Source organism: Eumetopias jubatus, unplaced genomic scaffold, assembly GCF_037043125.1.
Source record: "Eumetopias jubatus isolate StellerSeaLion01/CBP00866 unplaced genomic scaffold, mEumJub1_p1.0 scaffold_17, whole genome shotgun sequence".
In the NCBI taxonomy this organism is placed as follows: Eukaryota; Metazoa; Chordata; class Mammalia; order Carnivora; family Otariidae; genus Eumetopias; species Eumetopias jubatus.
This window is the reverse complement of record NW_028274823.1, coordinates 49,174,071-49,192,917: the sequence shown is the minus strand read 5'-3', so window position 1 is coordinate 49,192,917 and position 18,847 is coordinate 49,174,071. Positions and strand designations below refer to the sequence as shown.

At 42.7% G+C, this 18,847-nt stretch overlaps 1 protein-coding gene across 1 annotated transcript; it reads right to left on the bottom strand.

The window, feature by feature from the left end:
- Positions 1-257: 257 nt before the first annotated feature.
- Positions 258-11,103, bottom strand: DYDC1 (DPY30 domain containing 1). Its single transcript, XM_028109492.1, has 6 exons — positions 10,957-11,103; positions 10,390-10,491; positions 4,794-4,886; positions 3,635-3,691; positions 3,059-3,163; positions 258-287 (listed from the first exon to the last, which is right to left on the bottom strand). Exons 1-6 carry the CDS (start codon positions 11,101-11,103, stop codon positions 258-260), a joined length of 534 nt encoding a protein of 177 aa, XP_027965293.1.
- Between the last annotated feature and the right edge of the window lie 7,744 nt (positions 11,104-18,847).

Here is an 18,847-nt window from a genome sequence, read left to right as displayed (position 1 = left end):
CAATTTTGTTCTCACGCTGACACACACGTTTTTTTCAGCTCATTTGCCCCTTTCCGTTGTTTGGGCCAACTCTCTCTCCTGCCTCAGAGGAATCCTACGAATAACCAGTTGCATTGGGAATCCAAAACAACCTTTTAAGGCTACCCTTGAAGCCCATTTATAAAGCTGACTTTAGAGGGAAAAAAATACAATTGGGAACTTCATGTTTTGAAACTTGAAACAAACAGAAAGATTTATTGCTCTTAGGTTAGTTGATCCTACAAATCTTGATCAATGTTTAATGCAACCTAAAAGCAAAATAAAAAGTAAATACGATTTAATACAGAGTTGTGACTATGTAAATGAAGCTTTTTGATAGTTTCAAATTATTTCAAGTAAGATCCAAGCAAATGTTCTCAAGTATTTATTTTTTTAAAATATTTTTTATTTTTTATTAGAGAGAGAGAGTACAAGCAGGGGGAGCAGCAGGTAGAGGGAGAGGGAGAAGCAGGCTCCCCGTTCAGCAGGGAGCCAGATGTGGGGCTCGATCCCAGGACCCTGGAATAATGGCCTGGGCCAAAGGCAGCCGCTTAACTGACTGAGCCACCCAGGCACCCCTCTCAAGCATTTATTAACCCATCCTTTCTTTTACTTCTCTTGCTCCCCTTTCTTATTGTTATCCTTCTGGCACGGGTGGGGGGGGTCCTCTTCCTGGATCTGCCCCTTAAATGATGGAATTTCTAATGCATTCGCTGGAGCCTCGTCCTGCACACGCTGCACGCTCTCCGAGGTACCTTACTCCCTGCCTCTCTTAGCTCCACAGAGCACATAGCCCATAACTGCTGCCTTCCCATCTCCTGCCTGGACCTCTCTCCTGTAGTCTGGACCGGTATCCCACATCAAGTGGTCTTTAGCCAATTATATCTTCTTGTCTCAGGGTCACCTGAAATTCAACATGTCCACAAGTGAAGCCATCATTTTCATAAAACCTACTTCCTCTTCTTACTTTCCTCAACTCAACAAATGATTAAGCTCTTAGTTCAGTTGCCCAGGGCAGAAATCTGGGCATTCCCCTTGACTTCTTTCTGTCCCTCATCCTCCCAGCCAATATTGAATACACCCAGTTCTCCCCATCTCTGCTGTCTACACCCTGTCCTAACCCTGGTCAGTTATCCTGCAGCTGGACCATTGTAAAACCTCCTAAGGGGTCTCCCCTTTCCACACCTGCCCACTCAAATCCTCTCTCCCTCCTCTAAAATGACCTCTCCAGTCCTTACATAGACTCTTTCAGTGACTCTTCTTGCACTTGACATACAGAGCACAGTGTAATGTGGCCTGTAGCCACCTCTCCAGCTTCGAGTCACACAACCTCCCATCTCCGTGCAACCCAGCCATAGAGCTTAACTACGCCAGGTCCTTGACAGCGTCTTACTCTCTTCCATCTGCTGTGCTTAGCTCAGGCTAACTCCTCAAGCATCATTTCCTCAGGAAGACTCATCCAGGCCAGGCCTCTCCTCTCAGTGCACCTGTCCCCTGGCCTGAGCCCCCAGAGGGCAGGGACCCCATCTGTTCTGTTCACTGCTATTCGCTAGCTCCCTGCATGGTACCCAAACACCCACTGTTAATAAAAACGTCTCTACTCACTGATTAGCACCAAGCCCTTTCAGCTCCCCCTTCTGAACAGGCCGCCAACGCCATCTCAGTCTGGATTACTGCACTGGCCTCTTAACCAGTGTCCTCATATCTCTCTCTGCATCCTTCCCTCTGTGCCAGCCTTTCTAAAATGCTGATTGCTGATTGCATCAGCCTCCACTGCCTTTAGGATAAAATCTACATACTTGTCTGGGCACAAATTACCAAGCCTTTTATGGCCTGTTCCTGCTCCCTCCCCTGCCTGGCCTCCCCTCCCTCCCTGCCTCACACCCCCCACTCTCCCCTGGGGTGGGTCTCATACTGGCTATGCTCTCAGACCCTCCCTCTCCTACCCCCAGCAACCAGTCACCAGCTTCCTATGGGAAGCCTTCCCTGATAGGGAGGGCTCTTCCACTGGGCTGGCTACCCCACTTTGTCAGTGCACATGGTTAGGTCACTAAATGGACCCTCGGCCCAGACAGTCCTGGTCTATACCCGCAGATCTGGCTTAGTTATTAACAGCTCCCCTGTTCACTCTCAAAACCTACTGCTCTGGCTGATAAATCACTTGATCACTCTAGCAATGACTATTAATTGCTTGTCCGATTGTCTGCCCCCCTCCCCCCCTCCCCCAGACAAGGTAAATAACTATGTGTTTTATGCACAACAGCAACAGGCACAGTGCCTGGTACATAGAAAACACATCTGGGGGCGCCTGGGTGGCTCAGTTGGTTGGGCGACTGCCTTCGGCTCAGGTCATGATCCTGGGGTCCCGGGATCGAGTCCCGCATCGGCTCCAGTCCCGCATCGGGCTCCCTGCTCAGCAGGGAGTCTGCTTCTCCCTCTGACCCTCCCCCCTCTCATGTACTCTCTCTCTCTCTCATTCTCACTCTCTCAAAATAAATATAAATAAATCTTAAAAAAAAAAGAAAACACTATGTTTATTAAACAAGCAAATGTACTTGTATACTGTAAAAGCATGCACTTTCATTAGGATACTTATCGGGTTCTAGTGTTTGCCACCAAGAATCAATTAGCTGCCCCACCCCCACGCACCTCCAAAATTTAACTTAAAAATTATGTATTTCACCAAAGGATTTTAAATATATATTTGGAAGAAATTTTGAGATTTTCAAAGCCTAAATCCAAAATATATAAATCACCTTCTGCACAAGGGCACACTGTGACCAGCTCCTCTCCCATCAGTGCTGACACATTTGCAAGGAACCAGACATGTGCCCACCCTGACCCTTGTGGCTGGCGGCACACGTTCACCAAAGGGCAGACGGCCCGTCAGGAATAGATGGTCAGCACCCAGGGAACTGATTTTCTTTCTCTGACACTAAGGGCTCATTTGCCAACCAACCCTGGTCTCCTATGCACTAGGCTTTCCCAAAGTCCAAAAGAAAATTTGTTTTTCACCAGCCACTTTCTTGAAGATACTTACATCAGATAGCATCGGCTCATCAAGTTCTTCCACTCTGCTCAGGTTAGGTGCCCCATATCGATCACTAATTTCAGCTAGTGTTTTGCCTGAGTCTGATGTTACATCCTACAATTGTTAAAATTCATTTCTTAATTTTAAATGAGTTCAAAAGTAAGACATTAATTTTCTTTTGATTTCGCTAAGAAATGTCTGAATTATAACATCAAAATTCAACATTAACGGAATGCACCACTACCTGTTAATAGAGAATTCTAGAAATAAATGCTAAAACTTAATTAAAAAGTACATTAAGAAACTTAAGATATATCATTGTAAGTAAACATATGGTCAATGAATATCTCGTGACACTCTGGTTTTTAAAAATACAAACAGAAACCAAATGTCCCATTTTTATCCACTTTGAGATATTGCTTTAAATCACATCGTACTTGTGAATTTTTGTTACTAGAACACATACTTGGACTATCAATTTTGATAATTTCCTTATAAAAAGTTTAGCTAGTAATGCAATGTTAAGCTTTGCCTTCTAGGACACTCATTCATTTCACTTAACACAGAATAACTTTTCCTTCTCACCTCTGAATGTGAACTATCTTCACTCTTAGCTATATTTTCTATATTCATTCTCATCTCCTATAATATATAAAAATGAAGAAAAATATTTGAACACACTTTCCGTTTTGATTCCATGTTTTATTTTCAAGAAGTTTTATTTTTATATAATGCTATGATCAATTTAACAGCAAATAGGTCATCACTCTTAAAGGGGTGATGTGAATACATTTAGTACAAAACTGCCACTCGCAGTCTCATTTAACACTTGCTACTAATAGAAAGCTATGTTTTATTTATAATTAAACACAATGCCTTAAAAAATGAAATGATCTGAAACTTTAAACCTGAAGCCAAATTATTAGCCAATGTGACAAGTGACAAAACAGAAACCTTTCTTCTCTCATTTTACATCACTGAATCTTCGCTGAAGAGAAAGGGGGTCTATATCTCCATGGATTTATGGGCATGGGCACATGTGTGTTTATCTTTGCACACCCTACCGCACTCCGACTAAGATAAGCTTAACATCCCTGTTTTTGTTAACTACGTGTTTTTTTAAACTATGTATACAGTTTTGAATTTCTCTTTTTAAGAATCTCATTTTTTTAATTCAATTCATCCTTCCAACTTTTAAAAAAGTGCTTTACATAATGATGTTCTCGTTTAAGCCATGAATACCCATATTTTATAAAACCTACTTCTGTTTTTAATCTTAATTATGGAATAAATAGAGGAGTCACATATGAACAAGAGAGACCAACCGGCTGGGGGGCGTCTGGGTGGCTCGGCCGGTTAAGCCAAATACCCTCACTATTACAAAGAACTTAACCTTGCGCATCCGCTACCCCAGTTAGGAACAGCTGTGCCTGGACTGGAAGGTTGCTTTTACCACCATGAGAGAACTCTGCTGCTCGCAGAGCAGTTTCACACATATGACCATAGCTGATCCTTACAACAAACCAGTGAGAGACTGTTAGTAATATATTGCACTGTTATCCCTCTTTTTCAAAAAGGCGAACTGAGGTTGAAAAAATTGTAAGACTTGTCTCAGCCACGCAGCTAGTGGGTGGCACGTCCCTGAATTCCATGTTATAACAGCTGCAAGAAACACTTTGAGGGTTCTATGAGGTTTTAAATAAAACAGACTTTTTCTTTTTTTTTTTATAAAACTTCAAATTACCGTCTCTAATTGTTCTTGAGCTCTCTGTAGTTCTTCTATTCTTTGTCTCTCTTTCTCTTGCATTTCCAACTCCAGCTGGAACTCCAGCTGTTGCTGAATATTCAGAAATAAATAAGTCATATTAGCGTCAGATCAATTGCAAGGAATTAACTCTAATCACTCTGAAATGTCCCCGGATAATCAAGTTTATACCTACCTAAATTTCAGAAGCTTACAAGAATAAATGATCACAGCCACCTAATACTTTAGCTTTTACAAATATTTCCTGAAGTCTAACATAAAAAAGGAAGCTTCTTTAACCGCTAATTGGTAGCAAAGCACAATTTGTACAAAATCAAGTTATTTTCTCTGTTCTCCTTGAAGCAACAAATGAGATTGCAGTACTTTTTTTTTTTTTTAGATAAAATCCTTTCAAGCATAGATGGGTGTTCAAAGAGCCAAACCTTAGTTGCAGAAGAGTGCATGAGAAAATCTTAAGTATATTATGCGAAACTATAGATAATCAAAAATATACTGGTCCCAACTCAACATATATGACACACTAGAATAATGGTCAGCAAACTAAATTCTGTGGGCCAAATCTGACCCAATCCTGTGTTTGCATAGCCCATGAGCTAGGACAGGTTTTACATTTTCAAACGGTTGAAAAATATTGAAAGAATAATAGTATTTCCTGACACTATAAAAAATTCAAATTTTGGTACCTATAAATGAAGTTTTATTGAAACACCATCATGTTCATTTGCTTACTTATTGTCTGTGACTGTTTTTGCACAATAGCACAGTTGAGTGGTTGCAACAGGGACCCTAGATGGTGCTCTCATCACTTTGTTGCTCAGCATGCTACAAATCACAGCGATATCATTTTATCTCAGGAGTTCTTGGAGTGCCACGGTATCCCTACATCATGACAGTTTTTAAATTGGTGTGTACCTATCATGTCATAACAAGAGAAGAAGTGGACTTTGAATGGTGCCCCTTTAAGATACAGTGGAGAGTATTTTATTACCAAATTAAACGGCAAAGTATGGTGTTTACTAAGCAAGAATACTTTACTAAAAGAATGCAATAAACATCAATATTACCAGACTAAACACTTACCATCACAGTATTCTCAACTCACATGAAAACAAAGGTCAGACATATTAGAATATTTTAAACAGAATTATTTCATCATAGTAAAATTTCTTCACAACAATTAAAAATAAAAATGAGGCTGCAACGAAAGAGGGTTTCCAAGTGGCTCATTTGTCAGCCAAGCAAAGAAGTTCATTTCCCAATGGTGATTTAATTAAAACATGTTTGATTTCAGTGTTCCAAAAAAAATAAACTTAAATTAAGATTATTAGCCTTTTGCTGAAAACAGTTGCTCAAAGAGTTGATGACACTGGGAGCAACATCAACAGTCAATTAAAAACAAGGCAAATTATTTTGAGCAATTTTCCTTGGCTCTTGATGGGTAGACAAATGTTCCCAACACTGTTCAGTTGTTGTTGTTTACTGGTATTAATGCTAAGTTTGAAGTGACTGAAAGATCAGCCTCTATGAATGTCTTCATGGGACAACTACAAGCAAGAGATATATTTTCTTTTTTTTAAAAGATTTATTTATTATTTATTTTGAGAGAGTGAGGATGAGAGAGAGAGAGAGAGTACATGAGAGGGGGGAGGGTCAGAGGGAGAAGCAGACTCCCTGCTGAGCAGGGAGCCCGATGTGGGACTCGATCCTGGGACTCCAGGATCATGACCTGAGCCGAAGGCAGTCGCTTAACCAACTGAGCCACCCAGGCGCCCGAGATATATTTTCTTTATCTTCTTTCTTTCTTTTTTCTTTTCTTTCTTTCTTTTTTTTTTTTTTAGGAGAGGGAGTGCAGGCATATACACTGTGGAGGGGAAGGAGGAAAAGAATCTCAAGCTGGCTCCATGCTCAGCGTGGAGTCCAACCCGAGGCTTGATCCCACCACCCTGACATCATGACCTAAGATGAATGAAATTAAAAGTTGGACTGAACCACCAAGGTGCCCCAAGCAATATTTCCAAAGAAGTTGAGAAACATTAATTCAGTACAACCAGCAGTGAAACCTGCTAAGATGTGTTACAACCAATGGTGATAAAAAATGTGTGTGGAACAGAAAGAGGCTTAGTTGGACAAATTTACAAAGCTTGTGAAAATGCAGTGTTGAAAGCCTAAGAGTATTCATCATGTTATTCAACAGCAGGTGCTCTGCAGAAAATGCTTGAATCTGTCATGTGCTATTGAGCCAGCAGAGCCAACAGTGTCCTTCATTCATTCTTAAGAATGCAACCATCATCGGTTCTGTGGATTTTGTCAGAAACAGAAACTGAATAAATCTTGGCTTGCCCCAGCACACAGCAGTTGCATATGGCTTCACGGTGCTGACGTGTTACTGTGCATTGTGGGGCTCAGGACCAAGACTGAAATTTTTTGGAATGAGAAGAATCATTCTCAATCATTCTCAATCACTATTATCAAACCTTAAATGGCTTTGGAAATAAGCTTTGCTGCAAACTTAATAATATTTTTAAGTCAATTAAAACTAAACTTACAAGGCAAATAGCACTCAAATGTAAAACTTCACACTTGGGGAAAGCCATTTCAACAACTAATGTTTGAATCACAATGTCAAGCTGCTTTATACACTTCCCATGTAGTCAAAACCTAAAACAAGAAACTAGATCCCCCAAATTCCCACACAAATCTGCAGCAGGTATATTTCCCAAGCTCAAACTATAGGCCCAGAGTATTTTGTGGCCTTGATTTCAGTGCAAATGAAATTTCCATATCCCCAAATCCAGTTAACTGGGTAATTGAGAAGCTTTTACCAACCTTCAATTGGAAGTGATTAATCTACAAGGTAATGACATGCCAAAAAGCAAAACAAGATAAAAATCTAATAGAATTCTACATATGCATTCCAAGAGATAAACATGGTCAAAATTATGTGCACATGGACTGATATCAGCATTTGGCAGGACTAATCTCTCAGCTATTTTCAAAGAGGAAATACTAAAATCTCATTACAGATCAGCATTAACAGATAAATGTTTTCAATCAATTTTGATGACAGGGAACGTTTTGAACTCCAACTAAATGAAATGTTATCTCTAAAAAAATAATTTAATTCTCCTCAGCAGTAAGCCTATATTCCAAAAGGAAAATTGTATTCAATTATTATTTTTAAAAAATTTTTATTTCATCGATGTAAATTTTGTGGAAATTTGTTCTCTCTTGCTATATCTACATAATATATCATAATACATACATGTCCCAGTATGTCTTGCAAATGCATTTTTAAAAAATAATATATTCTTATAAATAAAGAGATATAAACAGTGGCTACTATTTATTTACAGAAGGTTGTTAAAGGGAATTTCTTAGTAACTCTGTATTATCCACACTGGGATAAAAGTGATGGGGTAGATGGTTGAAGTGCAAGAACATAGCATTTGATCCACTTTCAGAAACTGGTGGAGGAAGTGAAATGACTAATCTCTCAACAACACTGCAAAATGCAGTTGTTAAATACCAACCACATTGGTCAACAGAACCAGTTTCTTAACATTTTCAGGAAAATTTCAAAGCTCAATTTCTTTCTTCACACAGGAGTAAAACCATTAGAAATATACTCCAACAAGTCAAACAAACAAACCAAAAAGCTTTTACTTCCTCAGTGAGCTCTTAGGTAGAAAATGGCAGTCAAAATACTTCTCTGTTCTCAGGGCCCTGGGCTTACTGGAGAGTGCCTAAACTTTCAAGGAATTTCAAGTCAATGGCACTGACTGTGAGAACAACAGGGAGGGGACCGGAGTCCTGATGCCCCAGCTCACTTGACTCAATGGTGGGCTCAGAACACCTGTCTCTTTGCATCTCCAGCTCACTCTCTCTTAAGCTCTTCTCCAGTGGACCTTCTCTCCACAGGTCCCTTTCTCCTTCTCTCATCTATTTCTGGCCACTACACTGTTTCTTTAATGGGTCATAAAATCTTGTGCAGACTGTTATTGCCATCTTCCACTCTGGACCCAATGTTCAGGGTTCAGTGCCCAGGGTTCAGTGCCCAGGGGATCCCTTCATACTGATGAACACAATACAGCTAGAGAAGTGCTTGATTTCTACCATTGCCAAATTTTACCTAAGTGAGATAAAGTAGATGAGCCAAAGAAAGTCAAGTACCCCCACATTTGTGATGGAATCGTCTTAGGGAAGAAGAACTGCTGAGTTCTCCTCATTCTGAGAGACAGGGGACAGATACTAGCTGTAGAACCTATAAGAGGAAGGGCAGATTCTCACTCAAAGTTGGGGCAATTCTGCAGCAGACACTCACCCATTTGGATGATTGTTTGACACCCAACTCAATACTCTGCAACCTCCCCATAAGAATAAACCAAACGATTGAAAAACGAAGATTCAGGAACAGTAAAGTTTTCAACAGCCATATCCATCTCGGGTGCCTAGAAAGTTCTACCCCAGTGTCAGGGATGAGAGGTTAGGCAGAGAAGCTATTTGCCATGTCTATATTTTCCTTTTTATGCACACACCCAGATAACAGGCTTCTTTCCCTTTTACAAGTGTATAGATTTGAGTCGAGACTCTAGGGTTAAGTACTATGTGGTAGAACAAAAGGGATAACTTAAATTTCAGAAGCTCTCCATAAGATAAATTAGTCCAAAAGCCACTCTGGAACTTTCCCTATCTAGTTTACAATCCGTGACTCATCCCTGAAACCATCTCTTACCAATATCTTCAGCTCCCCAATCCTGCTACCCCAAACGTACTTTAATCAAAAGTTCTGCCCCTTCCACATCGTCACTCAAATCTCTAGGCCTAAGTGGAGAAAATCACAGAATCGTAAAACCAAACCAAATGGCAACATTATAAATGTCTGGTCTCTAACTCTGACAGGGTACTCAGTGCTACCAAGGAAAGCTAAGTTTCCCGGTCAACCCCACCATTCTTCACAGTTACCATTTCAAACCCTCCCCACTCTCCTCATTCCTGCCACTTTATCACCTCATTCTTGGAAGACGATCACGGTCCCTACTTCATAAAGAAGAAAGAGTCATACAGAAACTGTTTTAGACCTTGTGCCACAAAACCTATACAACCACATGTACCTAGACCATCCTCTCAATATCTCTTAACATCAATCATCTTCTGCCCTCTGCTCCCCCCTCCAAAAAAAAAAAAAAACCCAACCTCCTTCCCTGAAAATCTCCTTGAAAGCATTACCTGCACTCACCATCTCCCCTGTTCCACCCCACCCCATGCACACTGCTCCCTCCAAGGTCACCAGTGGTCTTGAATGAGCACTTTGCAGTCTTGCTCTCACTAAACCAGCAGTAGGCATGGTCTCTCCCCATGGCCTCCATGAGAGCACACTCCCTGGGTCTTCCTCCCACCCCACTGCTGCTGTTTCTCCAGCAAAGAAGACATAGATACAGAAATACAGAAACATGAAGATATAAGAGAGCCATTCCTAACTCATTAGAGATAGGGAATTTTTCAACATTTGGGTTGCACCACACTGAGGCGGACACCACTAACTCCAGTCACCCCTGAACTCCCATGCTTGTCTCACCTGCTGGAACAGAAGCTCCTCTGCTTTGAGCCTCTCCATCATTTCCTGCTGTATCACAGCTAGTTCTCTCTCACGCTCCAAGTCGACCATTTCCTTCTGTCTCTAGCAGTGTTTAAAAACAATGTCACGTGAATAATTTGATAGAACAATTTATAAAAACAATCTTGAAAACATGTTAATCACCAACAAGAGGGAAAGGGGAAGCAAATTTTACTGCGCTCCATTTAGAAAATGTGTAATAATTTGGGGAAATGTGTGTTTTATTTGAACAAAGAGCATAAAATTAAAATTATACCCCGGGTATGATCACAATTGTGTAAAAAAAAAGAAGTCTACAAATGCATAGAAAATCTATAGAAAAAAGATTAGAAGAAAATACCTAAAAATCTAAAAAGAGGTCTTCTGTGAAGTATTTTTTCTTCTTTCTGTTTTTTCCATATTGTCCAACTTTTTCATAATAAACGTACTACTTTTATAATAGAAATAACATTGAACTTTTTTAAAAAGCAGACAAATGGGAACAATTATTTTATGCTTCTAATTTTCTAAAAGAAGATCCCTACTTACCAGTTGCTCCATGGTCACATTTTCCTTATATTTGTAAATCCACAATGCTAAATATTCTATTGGATCCACTGGGCGAATTCTTGCCACTTCGGCAAGACCTTGAGTTAAACATGTCCCAAGGCACTTTTGAAGATATATCGACTCCATTTCTCACCTCTGACTTCTAAAAGGTAAATGTTTTTGCATTAATGCAGGGAATGTTCAATAAAGCACAATAAAAGTACAGTCCAATGAGGCCAACAAAGCATTGCACCCTGGCATGGGCACCTCCCATCAGGGATGACACAAGCAAGCTGGCTCCATGAAGCTTCTAACAGTTTCCAAAAAGACTCCACAAATGTCACAACAGCTACCTCTAAGATGTACTTTCAAAATCCTGATGGCTCTCAAGGCCAAGAGTCAGAAAAGAACAACAAACAAAACCCCGAACCAGCAAAGGGAAGGAAATAACAAAGATTAGAGCAGAAATAAATGATATAGGAGCTAAACAAACAAAAAACAATGAAAAAGAAAAGAGTCAGAAAAAGGGATACTGTCATTATTGTGAAATGGCTACATGCCAAGTGCATGTCTCACTCGATCCTCACAACATGGGTAATAAATCAGTGTCATTACCCCCGCTGTGTAGATGAGGAAGCCCAGGCACAAAGAGCTTATAAGTCAACATGGTGAACATGGGATGCATATCCAAATCTTGATTCCAGAGTCATTATCTTAATGATTCAGATGTTCCTACCAGGCCACGAGGGTCAGTTTTAGAAAACATCACAATACTCCACCTCAAAAAAACACAAAAGTCCATGAATCTCCAAGGACAAAGGATAAAAAAAAAAAATTCAACCATCAAAGAATAGCATATGAAGATCCTCACACTTTGGCCCCAATTTCTTCTCAGGCTCACCTCCAGACATCTCTTCTGCCTCCAGCATATCCTGGGCTCTAACTACAGTGAACATTCTGACATTCTGCCAGCATACCTTGCACACTTCCATCTCCAAGACTTTTGCACATAATTATCCCTCACTATCTCCCAGCTTAGATTTATCTCCTCATCTGCAAAATGTAGGTCATCTCTCATTCCCTGAGCCTTCCCAAGCAATGCAAAGGAAATCCTCCTTCTCCAAGCAACTCGCACAGCACCTGTCATCCAACCTGAGACTCATCTGTGTACACACACATCTGTCCTCCCAAGACAAGTTCCTCCAGCTCCTCAAGGAGTGTGTTTTAATCACAGGGTGAGCACACTGGCTTCCCTTGGAGGCAAGTGAGTGAGTTTCTCCACTTTCCCAGTAATGTTTCAGTATATTCAGTTATGATGATGGACAGGAATAATCTTAGACCAGATTTGAAGGAAGGAAAGAAGGAAGGAAGGAAGGGGAAATGTAGCAACCACTGTACTTTGGGTGCTTTGAAAAAACTGATCACCCTCAAGTTATCCTTATGGAATCCAGTCATTTCTAAGAATCTAATGAAATGTATTCATTATTCAACAAATATATACTGAGTACCTACTATAGGTCACGCATGAGCTGAATATGAAGGAATAGAATGCCAGCATGTCTAGTCCTGTCCCTGTACAAATAAATGCACTGAACATTCTGCATAAAATTTCAGAAACAACAACCTCCTGAGGTTCATAAACCCCAGTAGCGCTCTCTCTCACTTGATGGTGGTGAGTGTATAAATTGGTATAGCCCCCACAGAGAGGAATTTGGAAATATCTAGAAAATTACACAGGTATTTACCCTTTGAGCCATCGATCTCACTTCTCACATGTTAACTTGCAAAAATACAGAGTGATGGGCACCTGGGTGGCTCAGTTGGTTAAGCGACAGCCTTCGGCTCAGGTCATGATCCTGGAGTCCCGGGATCGAGTCCCACATCGGGCTCCCTGCTCAGCAGGGAGTCTGCTTCTCCCTCTGACCCTCTTCCCTCTCATGCTCTCTATCTCTCATTCTCTCTCTCTCAAATAAAAAATAAAATCTTAAAAAAAATACAGAGTGATGATATATGCACATAGTTATTTTGCCCCGTTACTTAAACTAGTCAACCCCATCCAAAAGTTCATCCTTAAGGGACTGATGAGATACAGCTGCACAATGGATCACTGTGCATATATATTATATAAAAGACGTGAAGAAGATCTCTAAAACAGGGAGTGATCTCTAGGACATAGTGTGAAGTGAAAAAAAAGCAAGATGCAGAAATTGTAGATAGTATGCCACCTTTTGTATTAACAGCAGTGGGGAAAGGAATGTGTATGTGTGTACATAAATGTAGTCATAAAAACTTAGACTCTACAAACTGGCACGAATGAACTGAATTTCCTTTCAAGCTGGCATTGGTGTCTAACCATACAGAGAGAAGGATTATAGTATTACAAATGAGTTTGAGACACAGTATCTACACTGTGCTTCTTCAATGGGATATACTCTCAAGACAAAAGTAACTGCAGTGACATCTCAATGTCATCTGAAACGTAAAGCAGGTTTCCTGCTGCTGTTCCAGAAAGATAATACATGGGAAAGGGACCATGTCCCCAAGGGAGAAACCTCTGGCCTGAGAGTAGCATCCGATCGAGGGTCTGTCTCATATCTATGAGCATAGATTAGCTGAACCCAGGTAAGCTCGTTACTTGGCTTCTCATGTTTCCTGTCCATGAAATGGAGGTAATAGCCATCTCATAGGTTGTTGTAAGGAATGTTAATTTTCATATACACCAACAGGCATCTCGGCTCAATATAAGAAAGCCCTTTCCCAGAGAAACAGCCACCTCAAGCCTGGAGAGGTTGTCACAAGAAATAGAAAGAAGTCCTTTACCCATGCCTAGGAGAAAGCCCGCCAGCCTAGTGGGAAAAGAGGGGATTCCGGATTCGGGATTGCCAGACGTAGCACATAAAAATACGGGATGCCCAGTTCAACACAAAATTCAGAGAAAGAAGGAATGACGTGTTAGTACAGTGTAGTATAATACAAAATCATTCGTTGTTTATCTGAAATTCACAATGAACTGGGTGTCCCGTGTTTTATCTGGCAACCCTTGTTTGGGGGCGCTTGGGTTCATTTTCCTATCCTGGGTCTACCGAAGAGACTCCCGCCTTCCCCGTCCCCTCGATCCGGAGCGGCGAGGCCAGCGGAGGAGATAGGGGTGGGGGGGGAGGAGGAGGAGGAGGAGGCGCTCCCCAGGGGCTGCACTAAAACTTCTCTCCGCCCGGAGAAGCCTAAGCCCCACACCGCTCACAAGGTCCAACGGCCCAAACAGCCGCCCCTGCGGGAGCCCCGCCAAGCACCAACAACCTGCCTGGGCGAAGGGCGCCCGCGCTCTGGACGCGCACACTCGACGCGTGCGCCTACCCTCGCCCCGCGAGTCGCGTCCCGTCGCTAGGCAACGAGCACGCGCGCCTCAGAACCCGAAACGGCGCACTGCACAAGGGCAGGGGCGCGCGGAGGGGTGAGCGCGGGGTGGGGCGCCGGGAGCGGGTGAGGGGTGGAGAACGCGCGGCGGAGGGGAGGGGCCGCGACAGTCGCGGGCAGACGGCGCGCGCGGGGTGTGGCGGGGGCGCCCCACAGAGGAGGGAGCGCCGGGGTGGGCGAGCAGAGACTCGCCACCTGGAGGCTGGGAGGAGGGGGCGGCAGAGAAGAAGAGTCGAGCCGGCTAGGCCGGTGCACACTGGGAGAGACAGGGGCGGCGGGCTCGAGGGGAGGAGCCGCAGGGGGGCCACCTGCCCACCCAGGGCGAGAAACCCCCACAGCCGCCGGCCGGAGGAGACGATCCCCGGAGTTCGATGGCCCGGGATTTTCACGGCTTCGCACCTTTGAGGTTGCTGGTGACCTCCGCTTGGTTCCTTTCAGAACCAGCTCAGGCGCCCCCACCTCCGGGAAGCCGTGCAGCCTCCACCAAGCCAGAGCAATTGCAGTCTTCCCTGACCTAGTGTTTTGTGTACAGCACTCTGCTAGCATTTCCCACGTTCTGTTTTAATTTATGCTGGGCAGTGCTGGGCAGGAGAAGCCTCCGTAAACGTTGGTTGAGACAATAAGTACCAGAGTGGGCACTGACAGATGGACGGGAGCTTGGGCTCTTGCCTGGGTTAGCAAGAGCCTTCACTGGATTAAGTAAAAAAGTATGTCCTGAGCACCTACTGTGTGCCTAGCACTGGTGATACAGTGTGAACAAAGACCATCTCTATGCTTGTTGCCCTGCCTACTGAGTTGCAAGGCCATGAACAAGGAGGGGCAGTGTGAGCTGACTCCCGGAGGAGCTCTGGGAAGAATAGGCCCCTCCGCCTTGGTAAGTGTGCCTGGTGTTTGTGGAGAGAGGGCTGTAAAAGGCATCCCTTTGGCCCCCTCCCTCTCCTGGCCTCACACTGTGGCTCTGTTATTCTGTCCCTACTGTCTTTGCATCAAGTTTTAGTAACTGTCAGGGCCCCTATTTCATTGAGACCATTGTTGAAAACGTGCAATTTAGAGCAGAGACTTACTTCAGAAAGCCTTAGCCATACCTACACAGAGAAGCAGGCATTCGAGGGTTGTGGGGAAGTGGAGAGCTTTTCCGGAATGCAGAGTTGGTGATCTGTAGATCTGTAACTGAATCATCCGGGGATTTTGTTAGAATACAGAATCTGAATATGTAGGTGTGGGGTGGGACCTGAGAATCTGCGTTTTGACAATCCTCCGGGTGATGCAATGCTGCAGATCATGGACCACACTTGGAGTGAAAGGGAACTGGATCCCAGGACCCTGAGATCATGACCTGAGCCGAAGGCAGACACTTAACCAACTGAACCACCCAGGTGCCCCCCAAATTTAGTAGCTTTAAACACGCATTTATTCTCTTGGTAGTTTTTGAAGCCAGAATCAAAAATGAGTCTTACAGGGCTAAAACCAAAGTGTCAGCAGGGCTGGTTCCTTCCACAGGCTCTAGGGGAGAATCCACATCCTTGCTTTTTCCAGCTTCACAGGCTACCCACAATCCTTGGCTCAAGGCCCTGAATCACATCATCTTTTCTCTCTCAACTTCCACCATCACATCTCCTTGTTCCCTGTCTGACCTTACTGTGTCCCGATTATAAAGACCCTTGGGATTACAGTGTGCCTCCAAGGATAATCCAGTATTATCTTCCAATATAAAAATCTGTCATCACATCTGCAAATCCCTTTTGCCAGACAAGCTAACAGATTTCATAGGTTCCAGGTATTCGGACACTTTGGGAAGCCATTACTCAGTCCTACCACACTGTGTATTTCCAAAGAAAAATTACATTTTCTTACTCATATTTCATTGACCCAAACCAGGATATTTAACCGTGATACACTTTTTGGGGGGGGCGGGGAGGGTGGACATGAGGGCAAGGACATGAGGGCAAGCAGGGAGAGGGGCAGAGGAAGAGAGAGAGAATCTTAAGCAGACTTCACACTCAGCACAGAGAACTTCATTCACACTTAGCACAGAGCCTGACGTGGGGCTCAATCTCACGACCCTGAGATCATGACCTGAGCCAAAATCAAGAGTCAGACATTTAACCGACTGAGCCACCAGGCACCCCAACCTTGATACACTTCTATTATGTCATGTACAATTCACATTCAGTTTCCCCAACAACACTTTATAAAATTCTTTTTTCTGGTTCAGACTCAATCCAGAATCATGTGTTCCATGAATTTGTTAGGCCTGTTTAGGCTCCTTTGATCTGGAATGGTTCCTCCTCTTTTTTTGTCTTTCACGATCTTGACATTTCTAAGAGTAAGGGCCAGTTCCAGACTGTCTCTCAATTTGGCTTTGTTCGTATTTCCTCAGTTAGATTCCAATTTTGCATTTGGGCAAGAATCCACAGAAATATATTTCATCCCCCTAAGAAGTGCATCCCATCAGGAGACACATGATGTCACTTTGTCGCTTTCTTAATGATGTTTCCTTACATGGCTTGATTAAGGTTGTATCGGGCGGGTCTCACCACTGTAAAGTTCCTGTATTTCCTTTCAGAATTAATACATACTTTGTGGGGAGAAACTTTGAGGCTATATGAATATCCTATTCTCTATCAAATATTCATTGAGTTTTAGAACTCACTGATGATTCTGGCTTGATGCAGTTATACTGTGATGGTTACAAAATGTTGATTTTTTTTAAACTCCATTATTCTTCCCATGTTTATTAGTTGACATTCTACCTTAAGAACTTGCCTTCTCTCCCATTCACTCACTTACCAATTTTTTCTTATATCGATTCACAGATTTTTTATTTTACCCAATTAGTTACAATCCATTATAGCCAGTATTTATTTCAATGGTCTAATTGCGCTAGATTGGGTGAGTAGCTGCCCAATCTGCTGGCTCTTGTGTCCTTAACCACTTATTTTCTAGCATTTTTCTACTTTGTGGGACAAGAAAATGCTCCAGGCTTCTTGGACCTTTCCTGCCCCAACCTTAGAATTCAGCATTTCTCCAAGGAGCCCTGATTGTTCTTAAGTGGTGAAGGCTATTTCAAAGCAAGTTCCCTACACTCAGTGTGCTCATTGCTACTTAAGTGTTTTTGCCTCTAGCCTTTTGCAATGAAAAAAGCTAGGAAATATATAACTTTTTTCTATATACTTATCTATGTATCTTTCCTTCCTTAAACTGAAAAACGCCTCCAGGAAATGTTAAGACTGGAAACGAGCCTTTATTATTCATTTTATTATTAACTCTTTTGGACTTAAAATGTGTAAATTTCAGCAATATGGAGGTGATCAGAAATAGGTGTTAGTCCATTGTATGTCACAGTCTTCCACTATAATAGCTAATATTTGTTAAACACGTACTAGGGCACCTGGGTGGCTCAATCGGTTAAGAGTCTGCCTTCGGCTCAGGTCATGATCCCAGGGTCCTGGGATGGAGCCCCACATCAAGCCCCGCATCGGGCTCTCTGCTCAGTGGAGAGCCTTCTCCCTCTCCCTCTGCCCCTCCCCTCTGCTCATGCTCTCTCTCTCTCTCTCTGTCAAATAAGTAGAAAATCTAAAATATATATGTATATATTTATTAAACACCATGTGCCAGGCTAAGTGCTTTACATGTATTTGTTATCTCTTCTAACCCCCACAATTATGAGGCCCATATCTTTATTATTTTGTTCTACAGATGAGAAAAACAAGTCTCAGAGAGACCGGATGACTTGTTGAAGATCACACAGCTAATAAACGGCAGCACCAGGACCAGAACTTGGTCTGTCTGTTCCCGGAGTCTATGTTCAGACTGCGGTTCTACGTGGCCACCCCTAACTTATGGTCTGACTCAGGCTACATTGCCTCTAGCTCTGGAAATCTGATTAATAGTAAATGCCGGGGCATCAGTTCAACCTCAAGTAGTTTCTTGCTTGAGCACTAGAGTAGAATAGTGTGTTATGCACTGGCAGAGCTCATGAGCATGGGTAGCTACGGTGCCTGCCATTCTCCCTCCCTCTGCTCCCCAGGGCTTCTCCGTGGCCCCTTCTGAAATAAATAAGCCTTTCTTATCTATGTCACAGATGACTGTACCTTCCAACCTCACACAGCTTACCGGGTCCTTAGAACCCCTCCTGGGACCTCCTGCCTGTGAAATTATTTCCTCCCTAGAGATGTGTGGGTAAGGGGTAAGTGGAGACCTTAGCCACCCTTAACCACAACTATATCAAGCTCCCCTCCGGCCTCATGACCCCCAGGACCTATTTATTATCTGACCTAAGATGGTCGGAGAGCTTTTAAAAAAAAGTCCATTTAAATATAAGAGCAATTGGCAAGTATGTATTTACTGTTTCTTTTGGGAAGGGTGGCATCCAGAAGTATCTCATATGTATCCTGAAATAAATCCGAATTGACTAGAATGTGTCTATTTTAAAAATCAGATTCCATTTATAAGGTAGTGTGACCCCGGGCCCACA